The sequence below is a fragment of the Syngnathus typhle genome, linkage group LG13 (assembly GCF_033458585.1).
Source record: "Syngnathus typhle isolate RoL2023-S1 ecotype Sweden linkage group LG13, RoL_Styp_1.0, whole genome shotgun sequence".
NCBI classification, from domain to species: Eukaryota; Metazoa; Chordata; class Actinopteri; order Syngnathiformes; family Syngnathidae; genus Syngnathus; species Syngnathus typhle.
The window spans coordinates 10,954,468-10,969,672 of record NC_083750.1 but is presented as its reverse complement, the minus strand read 5'-3'; the positions used below and the strand labels follow the sequence as shown (position 1 = coordinate 10,969,672).

At 45.5% G+C, this 15,205-nt stretch overlaps 1 protein-coding gene and 1 long non-coding RNA gene across 5 annotated transcripts; one reads left to right on the top strand and one right to left on the bottom strand.

The window, feature by feature from the left end:
- Positions 1 to 391: 391 nt before the first annotated feature.
- On the top strand, positions 392 to 15,205 carry prkag2b (protein kinase, AMP-activated, gamma 2 non-catalytic subunit b). 4 transcript variants are annotated; one of them, XM_061295025.1, is made up of 16 exons: positions 392 to 627; positions 1,621 to 1,686; positions 2,645 to 2,873; positions 7,198 to 7,412; positions 9,261 to 9,312; positions 10,104 to 10,210; positions 10,655 to 10,736; positions 10,912 to 10,970; positions 11,041 to 11,086; positions 11,198 to 11,252; positions 11,338 to 11,464; positions 11,782 to 11,947; positions 12,040 to 12,077; positions 12,157 to 12,303; positions 12,496 to 12,589; positions 14,007 to 15,205. In XM_061295025.1, the coding sequence occupies exons 1-16, from the start codon at positions 544 to 546 to the stop codon at positions 14,036 to 14,038; spliced, it is 1,599 nt and encodes a 532-aa protein (XP_061151009.1). In that variant the 5' UTR covers positions 392 to 543; the 3' UTR covers positions 14,039 to 15,205. The 4 variants fall into 4 exon arrangements, with proteins under 4 accessions (XP_061151009.1, XP_061151010.1, XP_061151011.1 ...); XM_061295026.1 differs by lacking the exon at positions 1,621 to 1,686; XM_061295027.1 differs by lacking the exons at positions 392 to 627; positions 1,621 to 1,686; positions 2,645 to 2,873 and adding an exon at positions 5,033 to 5,162.
- On the bottom strand, positions 1,379 to 5,715 carry LOC133165421 (uncharacterized). Its single transcript, XR_009717592.1, has 3 exons — positions 5,505 to 5,715; positions 3,130 to 5,439; positions 1,379 to 2,837 (listed from the first exon to the last, which is right to left on the bottom strand). It is a non-coding gene; the product is annotated as an uncharacterized LOC133165421 (long non-coding RNA).

Here is a 15,205-nt window from a genome sequence, read left to right as displayed (position 1 = left end):
ATTTTAACTATAGCTTTTTAAAATTATTTTAATTTTTATGCAATTCTAGTTGGGGGTTTTAGTGACATCTGCTGGTGAAACCTGGTAGCATCCCGGCATTGGGCCAAGTTGGTGATTCTGAATAGGTCATGTTTACATTGTTTATTCCTATATGTCTTTAAGAAGAATGCAGTTTTTTAATCAAAAATAAGATTGTAAAAATTTGTGTGGGTTTATTAATAAATCTCGCATCAGTGTCGTCCTCGTGTATTTCTTTTTTTATTTCTCCAACATACAGTACAGGCGTGTTTTGATTTTCCTCCACGGAGGAATTACCGTAATGCCTGTCAACAAGTGGCAGTCGAAAGCCATTCGTCGACTTGTGCCCTGCCTCCGCCGCGGGCCCAGCCTACTTCCTGGTGGTCGAGCAGAAGCAGCAGCAGCCACCTACCGTCCGTCACTCTGCTCTTCTGCTGTTTACCAATTCCGCCCCGAGGAGGGTTTGTTGATGTTTCATAGTCGTGATTCAACCCTTTATTCAGCGGCTGGCTTTTGGTGGAAAAAATGGGGAGCACGTTGATGGAGTCAAGCAAGGGAGGCTCCAAGAAGCTGCCCAAGAGGAGGAGAAGTCTGCGCATTAACGTGCCCGTAAGTCGCTCAAGTGTACTTTGGCTGCTGTAAAATAGGGCATCGGCTAATTAATGGATAGCACGAGTGCACGCGACGCTCGCTTTGAGTGACAGACAGCCTTCGTTTCGACATCTTTGCCATCCCGCTGAAGTTGAAATCTTTCATTGCGGTTGATTTACACCCAGCGGCCACTTTATTAGGTACGCCTGTTATTAATGCAAGGGGTGCGTTAAGTGACTTAACTCATTAAAATTGGCCGTAGGTTTGAACGTGAGGGTGATTTTGTTGTCTTTATCTTCTTCAAAAATGGCTGTTGACATGTTGTACACCTGCCTTAAATTTAGACGGTACCTCTTTGTGTTTATTTTATATACCGTGTATTATTATGATGGGTGCCAGCTAAATAACTTAGTTTGGCCAGACGTTCCTCATCCCTAACTGAAATGAGATCAAATAAATGTGTTGTTTCAAACAACAACAAAACTTTCCCTTCATAAAGAGGATTATTTTGAATGAAACTGTCTCAAAGTGTCATTTCAATTCCTGTATTTAATGTTATTTACTGAAATTTATGGTCAGCAATCGGCAATAAGCGTGTATTGTGTATGGGCTTTTGTTTTCCCACTTCTTCCGACCACCAAGGAGACTTTTGAACTCCATCTGTATCACCGTCGAGTGGACTTTAAACATATTCCTGATGGCAGAAAGCCATCTAATTGGCTAATGCCGCCACACCTCATCTTAATTGCAGCAACTTGAAGATCTGCTCTCTGATGAAAATACTTCAACTTTATTTTTGGAGCACAGTAAAACACTCAAACAATGTTGAGTTTGATGATGATGACTTTCTTCTGCTACACAGTTGCCGTTACTTTTTGTTGTCCGTGCGGAATGTCAAGTTGTACATTTGGCCGAGTCATGGTCAAATGCGTTCATGTTTACACAGAAATGCAAAAGTGAAGGCCTTCCATTATCTCTCCTCATGGACTTTGTCTTTCTGCTTCCATGCAGGAGTTCTCGCCATTTGCTTCTCCTCAGTTGGAAAAGGGTTGCTCACCTAGAAGCCCAATTTCCACGGTAAACAATTTCCTTCCATTACTGTACGATTTCGATATGTAGCAATTTGGATGGGCATTTGTTATTTCTGGGCAGGAAGTCCATTCACATTCATACTTCCATTTTTCTTTTATTCTTTGTTATATGCACAAGGCAACTCTTGTGCTTCACATACAATCTATAAAGACACACAAAGCAAAGAGAACTAAAATAGCTTGTTAAGAAATATGAAAAGAATGTACATTGAAAACAAATAAACAGGTTTACAAGTAAAATATTTCAAAGCAAAGTAAATGAAGAAAATAGCTGAAAGAGCAATTCTGATGCCAAGCTATTGATTTGCCTCGTCATCTTATCTGGCCCGCTTATTCGTCTATTCGGTTGCTTTATTGGCGAGTTCCTGTTACGGTTCTGCGCCAGTCACGCCTCACCCCGGCCGGCCCCTTGTGTCTATTTCTTCTTGCGCAATAGCACCGAGTGAGCGTCGGTGGTAGGCGTGTTCTCCGGCTCCTTCTGATTTAGCACAGGATTGATTTTCGAAAAAGGGGAAATGAACGTGTAAAGGAGACCACCTTGAGCCATTGCCGTCCTGTCGGGCCTTGTCGGACCACCAGACAAAACAACGCGGAATTATTTCCAAGGCAGCAGAAGCTGTCCAGATTGCATGAAATAAAAAAATGGCTATTTCTGTATTTCCTCTAATAGAGGCGCAGAGATAGCTTCCAAGGCCAAAGAACAGCACAAACTCGTGCTAGCGTCCTCCCTCCAAGCTTAGCACTTGATTGAATCAACGATGTTACACGAGCTATTGTTTACACTCCCATGTGCGCTTGTGTAAAGTTGTCAGCGTTGCGTATTTGCGAAAAGAAGGAAGTGCCAGGCTCCATTTAGAAAGAACAGCTTCTGGTGTTTCATAACAGGTCTTCTCTAAGTTGCGATCCCCAAGCCGTCGTAAAAGTGTCTTCTGATGGTTTCGCAGGGGGAGCGTCGCATCCGTTCAGCCGGGCCTGCCATGGGGGAGCCGGCCAGCAGCCCGGTGCCGTGTCCGGGGAAGTCCAACTCGGGTTCCCCGAAGAACGTCTTCCCTTCTTCCTGTTATCAGTCGTCCCCGGTCAAATCCCCGCGCCGCCTCAGCTTCAGTGGCATTTTTCGCTCTTCATCCGGCAGCAGCCCTGCAAGCATCAAGATATTCTCCAGATCCCGCAGAGGTAAGACCAAAAACTCCATTTTGTTATTGTGACGATCTCAAATCCATCAGAACCAAACTAAATCCAATTAAGACCACAATTAACATCCACTCTGGTTCAGATAGCTCACATTTGAGAGGTGGCTCCATCTCATGCTAATGTCGACATGCTGAGTTCTGTAAAGTATTATTCCTATTGCACAACCCGTTCTAGGTCAAAGTCAAGAATAAAAACGGACAATATCTCCAAATCCTGTTGTACATGCTGCATGACTGACCCGAAGCAAAACATCAACAAGGACGTAAAAGGTTTCCCTCGCAGTGAACTTTTCCACTCCTTTGTTTTGTGAGCGCGGTCCTGAGGTGTGCCAGGCAAGTGATTGCTTGTGCAGTGTGAAAAGCTTCCTCCGTCAACAAGGAAAAAGGAAACTTTTGCTTTTGTGCTTTGGTATTTTTTTTTTTTTTTTATTTCCTGTCAGTCCATGATAGCAGGGCTAAATTGTTGGACTTGGCTTCGAGTTTGGCTATTGGAGCACTTTAGTGATCTAATGGCAATGTGGTCCCCTCAAAGCGTGAATGGGAGTGACTGCTCGAAACATCAAGAGTTAAACTACGCACTGATGACTCACATGTTTTGGGCTCATAAGCGACCACTGTTTCCTCTGAGGGCCTGAGCGGAATCGCAGTTAGTACGGCCGAACCGGAAAATGTTTTAGTCGACGCTAAATGGTCAAAAAGCATCGACTCGGCTTACTGAAAGTGACAATGACAGCCGTAACTGCATCCCAGCAAAGATAGAGTAGTGGTTAGTGACGTGCGCCACAGTTCTGGGGTTCTGGGTTTGAATCTTGTGTTGGGTTTGCATGTCCCCCCCCCCCCCATGCTTTTGTATCGATAGATAAATCACAATAGGGTCCTTGTACTAAAACAAAGTTATTATTCCCTCATTTTGTTTTATTCCCTAATGCGTGTAGATTTCTTGCATTGGCCACAAGGGTGCGCTGTAAACTCAGCTTGTGTTGCCACGGTTAGGATAATATGATTTAGATGGCATGACTTCTGATTATCCATGATGGTAGTACAACCAAATATGATCCTCTTGGCCTTTTTCAGTCTGGAGCCAACAGTTGGTCTTTCTGCACATGGCCTTATCTGGAAGTGAGAAGGCTCTCCGAGAAGCTCCTGCGCTCTCCTTCCCTCCCCTCCTCTTTCTCGCTCTATGTTGCTATAGTGTGCCGCATGTTGTCAGTAAATAAAAGAACTGCACATTTCTTGGATTTTCCATAAATGAACCCAACTCAAGCGTGTCAATTTGTCCCTGTCTGACCTTTTTGGGTGGCGGGCGTTTGTGTGTTCCCACCTCGTGGGAGCCATTGTGTAAAATATATACGCATATATCAAAAGTAGTCCGAATCAGTGAGGACTCATCATAGTCAAGTCATAGCTAACATCATTAGTCAGCTGCTCCCAATGGAGCAGATGACTGGCCACTGGATGTCCCCACCCCCTTTCTGTCACCTGACGGGACCTTGTAAAGGTCTCCACACCCCAAAAAAGAACTTGTCAGAGACGGCACAAATGTCTGCATCATCATCAGCAGTAGCAGCAGCAGCAGCAGCAGCGGCGGCGTCTTAACAGCCAGCCACACTCTTGATTATTCATCTTCAGGAGCTTTTTCAGAAGCAGCTCGTGTCACGCCTTGGCTGAGTTTACTCTCGTTGAGGTGGGAGGTGCAGTGGAAGGAGGGGGCACGGTTGCCCACCAATCGCTGCCCGGCAGGCTGGTCTCCTTTTTTTTTTTTTTTTTTTTTTTTTTTTTCCCTCATGGGTGCTATATTAAAAGAGACGCCACCCACCCACAGCTGCACCTGACAATTTACGACTCTGATGCGGCTGATAGGTGGGAGGGTTCCCACGCGAGGCGGACACATCACTGGGGAGGACAAGTTTTACCTTGCATAAATTACAGCTCAACTACTTGTCATGGATTGCGGAATCTGTACAGCTGGGTATGCCAGAAGAATCTTTGCAGGAGCTTTGCAGCTTTTGCCTTAAGATTAGCAGACGTCTAAGTGAAAGGAAAAGTTGCCTCCCCTAAAGGACCAAGGGAGGAAGGGAAGGTGAGCGAGTGTCTTTTATTGCGCGGCTCGGTCGTAATGCGGATGGTCACGGCCAGGTTCTGCGTCGAGCCCGCCACCCGCCGCCGCCGCCGCGCTCCATGAAGAGGTTTGGCAGCTTGAGGAGGAGCAAGAAACGCAAGGAGCAAGATGCGCTGGCAGCGAGGCAGCAGTCGGAAGCGTCCTGCCTGGCGGGTAACGTGTGCATTTTCTACCTAGCCGGTCCATCTATGCTGTTGGATGATTCCAAATTGCTCGTCGCTGAGTCCAAATGGTTCTTTGTCTCCATGTGTCCTACCAAAAAAAAAATGCTCCATAGTCCAGAAGTCTCCGGTTGGGATCCCCTGCCGCGGTGCCTTTCACTCCAAAGTCTGGGATCGGCTTAACGCAGCTCCATGTCTTTATTTTTAGGGAAGAACCTTCATCGAGCTCCGTGATGTAGTGCACCACCCGGCAGAGCGCAGGCGGGCCTCTTGAAAGTAACATAACCATATCTGGCTCTGTTAGTTTGCACGCTGCGACATGCTGACAGCTCACCTTAAAGCGTCTTGCTGTACTCGTGGCATCTGTGAGGGCCATCAGTGAAGGGCCAACTACGCCATGTCTACCCAAAAGTGAAGAGAAGGGCAGCCATTTTTGTTTGAAGCTGCTGTTATGACAAGATGCATGCTTCCTGTGTCCTGGGTGGCACGCAGCCGCCGCCACCGCCGCTCCGCTTGCTAGCAGGGCGAGGCGAGCAAGGCCCCGGTCACGCTGTTATCTCCTCCTATGGAATGTGCCACAACAGCACGGCTAAAATAGGAAGGCCAAACGGCGGGAGCGGGGCCCGCTCTACGCCAACTAAATGTCAAGAGATACTGCCGGCCCGCTGCTATGCGTTGCAACACATGAGGCCTTTAGCTATTTTTCCGCCATATCTGAGCAAGGAGCCTTTTTAGTAGGATTAATTCTGGTGTGGCTTAAGATCCAAGAACACATTCTACTTCTAATGCTGAGACTTTTTTTGCCTAAATAATATATGCCTTTAATTATTGTTCTATGCGCTGCCTGCATGTTTCAAGGTTAACTTGTGTCTGGCATTACACATTAGCATTTAAGATAGCATAGCTTCAACTGTGGGCATGTGAAGCCCTTTGAGATGTTTTTTTTTTTTTTTTTTTTTTTTTTTAATGAAGGGCTGTATGAATAAACTTTCTTTGGCAGCAATTACAACCTAAATCTTTTTTTATTCTCGTGTCAAATGCTTGGCACACATCTTTGGGCAGTTTGGGTGCGAGCACTAGCGCACAGCCATTTTCAGACTTCTCCACAGATGTTCATGTCAGGGCTCTGGCTGGACCCTTCAAGGATGCTGACAGTTCAGTTTGTGTCTCGGTAAACCAGATAATGTTGTTTCTTCATGTCTGGGTCTTTCAGCCGCCTTTAGTCAAACTTCATCCAAGCTGTCATGTGCCTTTTGCCTCCTTTGTACCTCATGTCTGTCAGAAGCTCAGGCTTCATCTCAGTTGTACATTCTCTCTTGATACCTTATCTGGCCATGTTTGACATTTTTCCGATTGTTTTTCAAACAACAATCAACTGTTTGTGGTGTTATTGTAGTCCCGACAAAGCAGGAGCCTGTAAATGAATGGCCACCGCTAGCCAATTTAAGACAACTATTTATATGCAAGTCAACCTTGCGTAACATCTCCCCTTTAACACATTTGAATGCCGGGCATTTGAGATCCCGTCGAGATAATAAAAAAAGTCAACCGTCGGCCGCGTGAGCTATTGAAAGCGTGTCGCTTATTGTCCGGCCCAGCAAATATGTCGGCAGCGTCACATGTCGCGGCGTGAGATTGTGACGCCGCATGAGAGGTGGTGGCCCTGTCGTGACTGACACCTCCAGCCCAAAGCGGGAGATGCTTCACAAACACCTGACTGACACTTTGAAGCGCTCGTGGAACCAATTGTATTGGATAAAGTGTTAGAAAGTCATCAGTGTGTCGTCATGTGTTTCAAGGCCTGATTTTTATTTATTTTTTAACTTTTCTATGGCAGTGCTGTGTAACTTTTAAACACACAAACACAGAAATTCTTTGAGTGTCCACATCAGGTTTTCCTGGTGTCTTGTTTATGTATTTATCGTATTAAAATAACAATGATGTACTTCCTTCCAGTGCTACCTCCAAGCTGTCATAGCACGCTGTTAGTGTCACTGAAATGACTTGCTTTTTTTTTTTTTTTAAAGCTTCCGGATTCTCCACACCGCCCACCACCCCGACGCAGGCCTCCAGCCAGCCTGTGTTCACCCAGCAGGGGGGCCCCAGCCCGGAACGCCTGGTGGAAGGCTGCCGTCCGCGCTCCGTGTCCACGCCTCTGGACACGGGACAACGCCTCGGCCTTCCCTTCGCCAAACCCCCGAAACCTTCCAGTCCCGTGCCGGTGTACTCTACCTCACAACAAGTCAGTCACTCTGCAAAAATGTTCCTAATCTTGTAAAGGCCTTTAAAGGGAGAAGCTGTCTATTTAAAGATGTGTGGACTGTGAGGCCATTAAAGGGCTTTTGAATGCTAATCTAGAACTAAATGAGGCTCGAACCCCTCATCAGTGGACGCGAGTTATGCCTTATGAAAACACGGACGTGAAATTGTAGTTTTGGAGTCTCGAAGCGGAGACAGTGGCTTTTGTTGGCTTTGGAAATGTTCGCAAGGGGGCTGCAAGTGACATACGCAGGTGAAAGATGCAACTTTAGTTTTGTTTTCCACATATAGCATTAGTGTCTATTTGTTAGCTGTAGCATTAGCCACCATGCTTTTCAGTGTCTGTGTCAATCGAGGCTATTAGCAGTGTGTGGCTTGAGCCGTCGCTCAAACGGCATTAATGTGGACTGAGTATCCACAGCTCTCTTTGCATGTGAGTCATGGTGGTGCTGTCATGAAGGAGGAGTTACTGTGCTGATTTAATGAATAATTGTCTGAAGCAGTAACGAATGCTCGCTTGGAGACACCTAAAGCAGATCGATATGTCATCTCCTGTGTTTTCTACCGCTGATAATGACGCTCAAGGATGGCTGATTGTGATTGAGGGGTGGCGGGTAAGGACCACTCAAGGCTCTCGTGATAAAATCACCCACTGATGTACTTGTAGCTGTATTATACAGTATTTTTTTTTTTTCAAAGCAATCAATTTAATGGCTCGTAAACCTCCCGAGGTTTGCCGTGCAGCCTGCGCTTCCTGGGATGCGGCAGATTTATGGATGTTTTGGCCAGAGAAGCGCTGTGTCACCATTGCAGTGCGAGCATCCCTGAGCGGTTTTGCATCTTTCCTTGCTGCTGCAGTGCCCCTTTTGCACTTGCAAATGAAGCACCCAAAGAAAAATCTGTGAGAAACAGCTCAGAACATAATACTGACGTGCCATTAAAACTCTTGTTTTATTATGCATTTGAGACGGCTGGGACGTAGGAAATTTCCACCTTGACCTTTACTACATCTGACCCGAAAGTGCACCAGGTGATCCGAGTCCGGCGTAAAAACACAGCCGACGGCTACGATGCGTTTGTGAGGAGGGAGTATGTCGCGTTGTTACAAAATGCGCTACATGAGTAAAGTTGTCTTTTGAGTGGATTTCCGTTGCACTTTACCGAGTCAGAGTGCTGAGGTGCAGATTTCCCAGTGTAATGGAATGCAGCAGCGGTCGGCCCCGCCTTATGTCACGCAATGATGCAGCAAGGCATCCCCAGCTTCTCGCTGCCTAGCAACAAGGGCTTTCCTAATATGGTGAGCAGCGGAGGGGTGTGTCAACACGCGGCGTGGAGCTTCCGGCTTCTCACCCTCCATAACTGGCAAGCCCTTCCGCTCCGTTGACTGCCAAGCGCTGGAATACGACTTGGTCGCGTCTGAAACTCGGCTGATTCAGTTGCGCCTGTTTTGTTTGGAAACCCCGCGGCGGGTGCTCTCCCCTTTCCTGCTTGAGTCAAGTGGAGAGGGACTGTTCCACTGTGGCTCGACAAGGGGGGTGTGTGCTGTTGAGAGAAAGCACCGCCTGAAGTTGCTGGCGCACAGCGAAGTGGCGCCTCAGTCCGTGTGCGTATATTTAGCTCACGCGAAGCGGTTCGGGGGCTCGGCCGAGGTCCAAACGCCAGTGGCACGCACGTCGTCGGGGTCGTCGTCGTCTGTCGCCGCAGGGGCTTCTGGGAAAAGGCTTCACGGCGATTGTTTTGAGTGCCAAGTTTCTTTTTGTGCGTCGCCCATCTTCAATATTTTTTGGGGGTGTCACCAGGGTACAAACCTCCTGTTTTTTGTCTCGTTTAGGTGTCCGGTTTATTCGAAGGCATGTTGGAGAAACTTGAACTAGACGACGATGGTAAGTTGAACGTGAAAGCGGCAACAATTAGGAACTGTATGTGATATGAGGGAAACTGTTAGCTGGCTGCCACTTCCGGACGTTTTGGACATACTTTCCATCATGCGCGCTCTCGCCTCGCGTGGCTGCTCATCTTGCGCGTGTTAAATGTTGACATTGAGTTGCCAGACGGAAAGTTCTAATTCACAACGGACAGGTGTTGCTACGTAAAAAAAGAATGCTAAAAATAATACCGTTACTATTATAGGAACTGTATTTAAAAAAAAATACAACTTCCTGGACAAGAAATACAAACCTGACCTTTCTTGCTAGTCATTGTTTACTTACACACAGTGATTCGTGGTTTTATTTTAATGTTGAGATCCCAAACTCACCATCTCATGAAACTGCAATATTATACAAAGAATCGAAATTGTGTTCATTGCAGAAATTAAGTGAAAGTGTATTCTGCTTTGTTTAGGAATCCGTACAGAATGGACCCACTAAAATGAAAGAACCTTTCTATAATAGTTCTCATTTATTGAGATGCACCTGAACATAAGAGTGGGTTATCCTATCAGCGTCCACACAAAGCCTTTTAAAGTGTAGGAAAGTATCGGTTTTATCCTGCTATCCTCGCCTCTTCCAGAGTTTAACGATGAGTGGGAGGGCGCAATAAAGTGGAAGTGAGTGCTCCAGAGCCATAATGGTTGTTTAGGCTGTCAAGCGTGTGTTGGTTCCAAGTGCTCATTATGTTTTCCCCTGTTCTCACAGTTATTCCTTTTTTGTGTGCGTGTGCGTCTTCCTTACAGCTGCTGAGCCTGAGAGTGATATTTACATGCGCTTTATGAAATCACACAAGTGCTACGACATTGTGCCGACCAGCTCCAAGCTGGTGGTGTTCGACACGGCTCTCCAAGTGAGTATGGGTTGTCGTCTCTTTATCGAGTCCTTGACCATCTTATGTTGAGAGTGTGCTTGTTCTTGGCACAGCCGGGTTAATAATAAACGGCGTTAGAAGTCGTGTTTTCCGACCCGGGATCACTTTTTGGCTCGAGGCTGAAAAACTACGACGAGTGCGCTATAAAGCTGTTAAACAGTAAGCCTGCCAGTTCTTTGAAGTGTATATCGTCAACCACTAAATCCACAGAGACGAGGGCTACAAACTCTTATCTGAGAGAAGAGGAAATAACTCCCAGCAGATTAAAGGGAATTCAGAAGTTGCCTTTCACCTCTGCTTCCCCCGGCCCATGAGAAAGAGGCCATACGCACACAGAAAGAGATTGAGCATCTTAAAACACGAATCTCATTCTGCTGGGTAAAATGTGAAACTGATCTTTCCATTCCAAATGATACTTGGCAGGTTAAGAAAGCCTTCTTTGCCTTGGTTGCAAACGGCGTGCGAGCAGCGCCGCTCTGGGATACAGTGAAGCAAAGCTTTGTAGGTAAGAGCCCGAAAACCACCAATGCTAGTTTCATTCTTCAGCGTCTGCATTTGGAGGTCTCAATGTTTTTAGGCTGTCTCTCGTCATAATCATCACCTCACTGAGTCGGCGCCGCCGCCGCTGCTGAATGAGCGCCATGGAAACTTAGTATGATTCTGGTGTTTTGTCATCACAGGTATGCTGACAATCACAGACTTCATCATCATCCTTCACAGATACTACAAGTCACCAATGGTAGCGCCATTTAATGACTGCGATTCGCTTGGCTTTATATTCGACTGACTTTTTTGTCTTTCCCTTCCAGGTGCAAATCTACGAGTTGGAAGAACATAAGCTTGAGACGTGGAGAGGTGAGCATGACTCGACCTTAGATGGGCTCCGAAGCTGATGCTCGCTCAAGCTTTGCAACAGCGGACCGTTTAGTTCAACTCTCAAGATTTGTTTCTTTCTGTGCCCCACAGAGGTTTACCTTCAAGCGACGTTCAAACCCCTTGTCAACATATCGCCCGATGCAAGGTACACCGCGCCGATTTCTGAATCAAGATGCGCCCGTTTTGTTCTTCCCGATTTTGTTGCCGTCATGGTGTTTGTCGTGTCGCAGCCTTTTCGACGCCGTGTACACGCTCATCAAAAACAAAATTCACCGCCTGCCTGTCATCGACCCCGTCACCGGGAACGCACTTTATATTCTCACGCACAAGAGGATCCTCAAGTTCCTTCAGCTATTTGTGAGTCCAGCACCATCACAAACGAGAGATTGGAAAGCCGTATATATCAATTTGAGCCCTATTTTGTGCAAGGTGTTGTCGTGTCTGGGATTTTTTTCTGAAATATTTTTTTGCCCTTTCTCCAGAGAGAGAGCCTGGCTCACAATACAATTTGTCAAGCACATGATTTAATTTCAAGTGTCTTATGTTGCCTGAATCACGTGTTCTTGTCCTGTTGCTTGTCCATGTTGTTGGTACCATTCACTCATTTTTTTTATTCATCTGCTGCCTCCTGGTGGCCAAAGTTTGACCTTGTCTGCTTGTCGTGTGTCGTCCAGATGCGCGAGATGCCAAAGCCAGCTTTCATGAAGCAGACGCTGGGGGAGTTGGGCATCGGCACGTACCAGGACATTGCCTTCATCCACCCCAAAACGCCCATCATCAAAGCTCTCAACATCTTTGTAGAGAGGAGAGTATCTGCTTTGCCTGTGGTCGATGAGTCAGGTCAATGGAATATTCAGCCTCTGGTTACGAGTCATACATCCAAAAAAAAAAAGTCTTGGAAAGCTCACTTTGTCCCCCTCCTCCCCTTCTAGGCAAAGTTGTGGACATCTACTCCAAGTTTGACGTCATTGTAAGTGGAAAATCGTTGGGCCGGCGGAGAGACTGAGCCCCCATGTGTTGATGAGTCACAAAAGCTCGCTTGTGTGCAGAACCTGGCAGCCGAGAAGACTTACAACAACCTGGACATCACGGTCACCCAGGCCCTCAAGCATCGCTCGCAGTACTTCGAAGGTGTCATGAAGTGCCATAAAATGGAAACAATGGAGACCATTGTGGACAGAATTGTCAAAGCGGAAGTGAGTTTTTTTTACTAGTTCTAAAAAAAAAAAAAGTCAGGTGTTAAACTTGCCTGTAGGTATGAATGTGACTGTCAATGTTTGTCTCTATGTACCCTGGGATTGGCTGGCAGATAGTGAACAGTTCTTCATCAAGGTGTTTATTGAAAATAAAGTAAATTTGGTTTTTTTTTCTTCTCCCGTGCCAACTAGGTACATCGGTTGGTGGTGGTGGATGAGCGTTCCAGCATCGAGGGCATCGTCTCCCTGTCGGACATCCTCCAGGCCCTGGTGCTCAGTCCAGCAGGTATCGACGCCCAGCATAGCTAAGCGCAACTCCTCTCAGTCCCGGATGAAACACCCGAACCCCGCCCCACCCCGAGCTCTCTCCTCTCCCGCCCCGCCCCACCCCGCCCTCTCACTTGCTCCCAGGTAGGAAGCGAGCGACCACGCCGCATCGTAAGCCGGCTGCGTGGAGGCATGTCACTGGAAGCTTGAGCGTTTGTAGAGTTGATAGTGTCAGCATGGTGCTTCGAATTTTGATTGGTCTCATTTGTTTGGGCGGGGAGAGAGCGTGTTGTTTTTCTACAATGTGCTCTGTGGTTCAGGCGTTACCTCGTTGAGAAATTTCTTTGGGTTTTATTTTGTAGTAACAAAGATGGTTTGGGGAATTGTAAGAAGTGTAGAAAAGTAAAAGTGCGAGTTGGCAGGAAAAAAACAACCTGCAGCTGAAGCCTGATTCACGTTGTGGCTAGGCGAGTGCACGGATACAGAAGGATCCATTATTGCTTGTTTCTCCCCAGTTGAACATGGACTTGTTTGCATAGGAAAGACATGCGCTCTGCTTGGCTGCACTGTGTGGCTTGGAGGAATGTAGCTTAAGTGTGAATTATTTTTTTATTTAAATGTTTCTATATAGCAATCTCAGGTACACCCCTTTGGAGCATTTTGTTTTATCACAATAGACACAAAAGATAATTATTAAAACAAACTACTCTGGGTTATTGCAAATATTCTTGTTAAATGTGTGTGCAGATATTCTTTCTTTTATTAATAGTACAAGATTTGGTGGCTGGGTGATAATTTAATATCAATAAAAATGTCTTTAAGACGTTAGATTGAGGGGGGGGGGGGGACGCAAACTCCTCCCCCCCTTGTGTCTAATGAGGCAGCGCGAAGTCTCCAATCATTAAGTAGCTGTAAATAAAACCAACGAAGAAGAACCGGACACACCAACGAAGTAATTAGCACGGCGTGACTTCATTAACAAAAAAAGGCGCTAATTTGTCAGCCGACTCAGTTCGACGCTTGAAATAAGATTATGTCGTGTATATTTACCCGATTAATAACCTCCAAATGAAAACGTGGTATACAAGTAAAGGAGTTCCGTTTTTGACGTGCTAGCGTCGCAGAGTTCTTGTTTTTGACGTGCTAGCTTCGGAGTTAGCCATGTCCGACCCTCGCCTCGCACTCAAGTGGAAATCAGGCAAGTCAAATATGAATGGACTATAAGGAACCCGCTCAAAAAGATTAAAAAGTTTTTAAAACAGTTGGACAACGCTAACGCATGCACGACAAGACCGATTGAGTTCATCAGTTTATTGAAAATAAAAATCATTTAAGTATCAATTTAGCCCAAAATCGAAATAGTCTTATTTGTAACAACCTTGCTTTACGAACTTTAACAAACTAACTCCAAAATGTCCTATCTTCCTTCTCCTTAGACAAATGCAAGGACGTGAACCTGAACGACTGAAAGAGGAAGCACCAGCGAAAGACTAGACGTGGTGAGACTTATAAAAAAACAAAAGCAAGTTGATGCTACATAGAAACCAAAGAGGCGTGAGCACTGAGGACGGACGGCACTTGTTGAATGTAGTTGTTGACTGCTCGAATCAGACCACCATTTGATAATGCTGTGTACATACTATCTCTGTATAAATAGAAACATCATATAAATACACTATAATAGCCGCCTTAAGGTGGACCAGATCAAACGGGTTTGAAATTTTCAAATGGAAGGTTCAAACAAAGGAATTTACTAATAGTAATTTCACTCTTGTAATTCCAATTGCAAACAGATTTTGGTTTCAGCAGTGTTTAAAACGGTTGAGAATATAAAATTCAGTCGGTGTTAGCTTTGGCAAATAAGAAGCATGTACTCCCTTCAAATTTGGAGCATTTTTGCATAAAAAGCAGGACATTTTGAAACAACAGTATTTCTGCAAGAAGTGGTCAAGGTCGCGGGAGGCATCTATATACACAAACTAAAAAAATGTTTACCACTCGGTAAGTAATATTATGGAACGACCGCAGTTTACAGCATGCGTCTCCACACTTTAAATCATCCGACAGATGATTAACATGCTTTGGTAGTTGCTGCTGTTTAGTTCCCAAGTGTGTTTTTCAGCATAGTAGCGTCCTTGAGGTAATTCCAGTGAACCTTTTTGTTCGTGGGGGGGAAAAAGGGATTCGTCTGAGGGAAGGGTTCATTTCTATTAAGTGGACGAGGCACAGTGTGACAGTTTAGTCGAGCGACGGCTGCTATTTGGAGAAATACGCGTCATTGGACAGAGACTGAAGTTGCATTATATAGTATATATTTTTCTCCTTTCTAAAAAAAATGATGGTAGCGAAATGAAAATGTCTGCAGCTGGACATGTGACTCATCTCCTCGATGAAATGTATATAGGATTGGGTTTGTGTCACTGATAGCTTTATTTTTTATGAGCGTGTCATGAAAAAGACTGCATTTTTCTTTTTTTTTTTTTCTTTTTTTGTAAATATGCTGCTGGATCCACACGTACTGTAAATGTGCAAGCACGACAAATTACTTACAGCAGTATGAATGTTCTTTTGGGTTTGCTTTTTTTTCTATTTTTCTGCGTGCAGAAAAATAAAAGACACTGAATGTACTCATTTA